General features: G+C 32.4%; 2 protein-coding genes across 2 annotated transcripts in view; one reads left to right on the forward strand and one right to left on the reverse strand.

The window, feature by feature from the left end:
• The window catches only part of LOC106785779 (acetyl-coenzyme A synthetase), a 9,350-nt gene extending 4,686 nt beyond the window's left edge, over positions 1-4,664 (forward strand). The window contains exons 3-9 of the mRNA XM_014746500.1: positions 98-215; positions 297-489; positions 572-727; positions 1,155-1,322; positions 1,470-1,659; positions 3,894-4,139; positions 4,337-4,664. Of these exons, the coding sequence (XP_014601986.1) occupies positions 98-215; positions 297-489; positions 572-727; positions 1,155-1,322; positions 1,470-1,659; positions 3,894-4,139; positions 4,337-4,533 (1,268 nt within the window). The 3' untranslated portion in view covers positions 4,534-4,664. The remainder of the gene's footprint in view (positions 1-97; positions 216-296; positions 490-571; positions 728-1,154; positions 1,323-1,469; positions 1,660-3,893; positions 4,140-4,336) is intronic.
• Positions 1,670-3,385, reverse strand: LOC106785846 (enolase-like). Its single transcript, XM_014746625.1, has 3 exons — positions 2,870-3,385; positions 2,328-2,698; positions 1,670-2,248 (listed from the first exon to the last, which is right to left on the reverse strand). Exons 1-3 carry the CDS (start codon positions 3,262-3,264, stop codon positions 1,704-1,706), a joined length of 1,311 nt encoding a protein of 436 aa, XP_014602111.1. The 5' UTR covers positions 3,265-3,385; the 3' UTR covers positions 1,670-1,703.
• Positions 4,665-5,004: the final 340 nt, after the last annotated feature.

Here is a 5,004-nt window from a genome sequence, read left to right on the forward strand (position 1 = left end):
TATTCACAAGAAAGAAAAAAATTTATATAAATAAATAAATAAATAAATAAATAAATATTACGAAGAAGAGAAAATTAATTTTTCGATTAATTGAAAGCTGGATCCTGGAATTCCGAACGCGATTGTTGCTGGCACGTAGAAATGGAGAAAGTTGAAAGTAAATGTGAACCAGTGTGGTTGGACGCCGAAGATCCACTTTTCATTCTTTATACTAGGTATGTATTTATTGTTACATTTATTTCAATTATTATTTGAATAATCGTCATTAATTATTTCATATTTATAATTAATTATAGCGGTTCTACTGGAAAACCAAAAGGTGTTCTTCATACTACGGCTGGTTATTTGATTTATGCAGCAACAACGTTCAAATATGTTTTCGATTATCATCCTGGTGATATTTATTGGTGTACCGCAGATATCGGTTGGATCACTGGTCACACTTATGTCGTTTATGGTCCATTAGTTAATGGTGCAACCTCAGTTCTGGTGAGTTTATGATTGTGTTTTCTCAATAATTCAAATCGCATGTTAGAAATATTATTAATATGCTATACGTTTTAATGAACAGTTCGAAGGTACACCATTCTATCCAGAAAATGATCGATATTGGGCTATCGTAGACAAGTACAAGGTCACTCAATTTTATACGTCTCCAACTGCTATCAGATCGCTCATAAAGTTTGGTGACGAATATGTCAAGAAACATAATCTATCTACTTTAAAGGTAAATCACAATGAATCATTTTTAACATTTGTTTCTTTATCGTAACGCACGCGTGCGAATAAATTTATGAATAATTTTGTTCTTTTTGTTTTTTATTTGCAATCGCGCATACGAGATTACGCAATCGTAAATATTATATCATAGAAATTCCCAAAAATGATTATTCAATTGGTCTTTGATAATTTTTCCTTTTTAATCTAACTTTAAAAAAACAAAAAATGTATATGATAAAATTACGTGAATCCCCACGGCTTCCCGACCCTCACCCCGATATTTAAAATCATTTGGTTCCATTTAAAATAAATATTATGTTTCTTTTTCTTTTTTTTATCTTGACGTATTACGTAACACCGATAACGTTTAAATAATATTTATCTATAATAATTACAAGAGAAAAAAAGATAAGAATGAGAAATGTCGTGTACAGATTCTCGGTTCTGTGGGTGAACCGATAAATTCAGAAGCATGGTTATGGTTGTACAACTTGGTGGGTCATGGAAAGTGCAGTATCGTCGATACATTCTGGCAAACGGAAACTGGCGGTCACGTTGTCACACCGCTACCAGGTGCGACCCCAATGAAACCAGGATCAGCGGTACGCTTAAGAATTTTCATTCACATTTAATTAGCATTACAAAGTAGAAAAAGGGAGAGAGAGAGAGAGAGAGAGAGAGAGAGAGAGAGAGAGAGAGAGAGAGAGATAGAGATAGATAATCTTTAAAATTGCACAATCGTTCGATAGGCCTTTCCCTTCTTCGGAGTGTTACCAGAACTATTGGATGAGGATGGTCATGTGATTGAAGGTGAAGGTGAAGGATATCTCGTATTTCGACAACCCTGGCCAGGAATGATGAGATCTTTATTTGGAAATCACCAACGTTTCCAAAATACCTACTTTGGCAGATTTAACGGATATTATTGCACGGGTGACGGTAAGTACAAGGATTTATATAGGATACACATAAATTATCATCGATCATTTAGCAAGAGGACTTCTGTAATTTAGTCCAGCGTATTTGGCATCTTTCCCAAGTTCTTCCTCGATCCTAATGATTTGATTATATTTGGCTGTTCTTTCGCTTCTACACGGTGCTCCTGATTTAAATTGACCCGCTGACAAACCCACGGCAAGATCAGCTACGAAATTGTCCTCCGTCTCGCATTGTCCAGCCGCGACAACGTATCCCCAATTGTTTATCCTAGCCATTCTTGCACAATTGATGGTCTCGGTAATCGTACCGATTTGTGACATTCTCAGAACAAGACAGTTAGCCATTTGTCGTTCTATCGCTTCTTCGATTCTTTCTATGTTCATGGCTGTTAAATCGTCCGAGACAATTTGAATTTCTTGATCGGCTAAAGTCAACCAACCTTCCCAATCCTCCTGATCGAAAGGATCTTCGATCGAGACAATCGATGGAAAATCGGTTAGATAATCTATATATTGTTCTTTCAGTGCTTCAGCTTCCATGTAATCGTCGGGATCAGATTCTTCGGTTTTGAAAGCTAAATCGTAGCCTCCTAATTAAAAAAAAAAAAATGTAACGAAGGAAAGTATATTAATAATTTCATAATATTTAACATATCAATCAGAATGAACCTTCTTTATAAAAAGCACTAGCTGCCATATCTAAAGCGATTTTTATTCTTCCTTCGTATCCAGCGTCCTTTATCGATTCGTCTATGAGAGTAAGAGCATCCTTGTCGTCTTCTAAAAGTGGTACGAAAGCACCATCATCGCTGACGGGAAGTGGTAATTGAATTTCTTGAGCTTCCGCTATTTTTCTCTCCAAAACACGATATACCTCGTTACCCATTTTCATAGCGTCGACAAAACTTTCAGCTCCAATAGGTAGAATCATAAATTTTTCGCAAGGTATACTGTTACCAGCGAGTCTACCACCGCTGATCATGTTGAAACAGGGTACTGGCAAATACAGATCACCATTTTCTGCTAATTCAGCGATATACCTACAATATTATCTTGATTATATAAAAACTGATACTATTAGACCAAAAACATTTTCAAAGTTGCTAACAAAATCGATTTTAAACTACCACAATCTAACGTTTACCTCATTAGAAACAAAACCTAACAAACTTATTGGCTAATTGTAAGCTAATAATTATAATAATTCTAACCTATAAATCGGAAGACCTTTCTTTGCTGCACCAGCCTTGCAACATGCCAAAGAAACCCCTAATATTGAATTAGCACCTAACTTTGATTTATTTTCAGTACCGTCTAATCTGTTCAACAGACTATCAATTTCCATTTGTTGACAAACTTCTAATTTTGATTTTAATAATTGAGGTGCTATCACGTTGTTGACTATATCAACGGCTTTAAAAACCGATCTACCATGATAAGCACCCTCATTTCCATCTCTAATTTCCTGTGCTTGATTAGGATTTGATACCAATGTACTAGAAACTGACGATCTGAACAGACCAACATCTGTAATAAGATCAACCTCCAAAGTAGGATCTCCTCTTGAATCAAATATTTGCCGAGCTTTCACCTTCTGTATCGGCATCTTTGATTTTTATCCTTAATTAACCTTCGAACTTAGGTGTTTTTGAGAAAACTTATTGATTGCTATACTACGAGTACAAATATTAGAAAATTTGGATTAATTGACTCGAAATGAAATTGAAATGTTTCGTACTGTCTCACATGTTATTGATTGAAAATAAATTTTTTCCTTCTGTTATTATTATTATTATTAATTATTATTATTGTCAATGAAAAATAGACATGTTTTTATTCCTGATAGATACGTTTAACAATTGACTATCGAAACGTGTTCACTTTTGTTATTTAAAACAGTATTACTCAACTGAAAGCTTGCGATAAATTTTTAATATATCACTTAATTGTAAATGTGTGGATAGTGTTGTTACCAAAGTCAGGAGAAAGTAATTAATTAGTTAAAAATTTCTAGAAAGTCTTCGTAAAATATTTTAAGGAGTTCACGAGCATAACGAACAGTAACAAATTGTATCCTTAAGATAATATACAAAATAATATCAATCTAGATTCTCCTAAAAATACATTAAACTGTATAGCAAACTAGGTTGAGAAACGCTGATCTAAAGAAATTTTAAATCGAATGCTACTGAACATTTTGACTTATTTTATTTTATTTTTTTTATATATATATAGGCGCCAGACGAGACGCAGACGGTTATTTATGGATAACTGGCCGTATTGATGATATGTTGAATGTTTCTGGACATTTGATGTCTACGGCAGAAGTAGAAAGCGTTTTGGCTGGTCATTCTTCGGTTTCTGAGGCAGCTGTAGTTAGCAAATCTCATCCTGTTAAAGGACAATGTCTTTATTGTTTTATTACACCCAATGATGGCGTCAAATTTGAAAAGAAATTGCAAGACGAACTCAAACAAAGAGGTAAGTGTTCTTTTCTTTTTTTCTTTCTTTTTTATTATTATATTCTTATATATCTTTTTTTTTTTCTTTTACATTCTCGTTATTTATATATTATAGAAAAATTATTATCAATATTAAATCATGGTACCACTTGTTGTCATTTGTAATTTATGAATACGTATATATATATATATATTGTTTTTGATTTATTTTAACAGTGAGAGAAAAGATTGGACCATTCGCCCAACCAGACGTTATTCAGCATGCACCTGGTTTACCAAAAACGAGATCAGGTAAAATTATGAGGCGTATATTGAGGAAGATCGCGGCTGGTGACAGAAATGTCGGTGACGTTTCAACTTTAGTTGATGAGGCCATCATTGATCTTCTTTTCCAACTAAGGCCACAAGCTTAAACGAACAAAAAATTCTATAATATATATATATATATATATTATAGACATTGTCTTCGTTACCACGATTGAAAATTAGCCAACGAACGAACAAACAAAAAAGCTTGTTAAAAATATTTATAAAAAATACTTTGGAAATTATAAAAAACAAAATGATTTATCTATTATACTTTTTTGTTTGTTGTTAAGTAGTCGAATAATAATAATAATAATAATAATTATTATTATTATTAATATTATTATATCGTATATTTATGTTCAATAATTATTATTATTATTATTATTTTTTTTTATCTAACGCGGATTTTCGATGTATATGGACTTATCTTGACGATCGGAGTTTGTTACTTTTGGAGAATAATCTTTTACATTTTTTATTCCTTTATTTTTCTCTTCTTTTTTGTACTTTTTTTTTGAAAAGAATTTTATTCTATTCGAATTATATTTCGAATATTAGATATTATTGTTATATAT

This window comes from Polistes canadensis, unplaced genomic scaffold, assembly GCF_001313835.1.
Source record: "Polistes canadensis isolate GaletaPanama2010 unplaced genomic scaffold, ASM131383v1 scaffold_57, whole genome shotgun sequence".
Classification (NCBI taxonomy): Eukaryota; Metazoa; Arthropoda; class Insecta; order Hymenoptera; family Vespidae; genus Polistes; species Polistes canadensis.

Coding starts and splice junctions, on each gene's coding strand:
- LOC106785846 (XM_014746625.1), bottom strand. CDS start 3,264: ATGCCGATACAGAAGGTGAAAGCTCGGCAAATATTTGATTCAAGAGGA. Junction 2,699..2,869: donor AAAGGTCTTCCGATTTATAG/GTTAGAATTATT, acceptor ATAATATTGTAG/GTATATCGCTGAATTAGCAG. Junction 2,249..2,327: donor TAGTGCTTTTTATAAAGAAG/GTTCATTCTGAT, acceptor TTTTTTAATTAG/GAGGCTACGATTTAGCTTTC.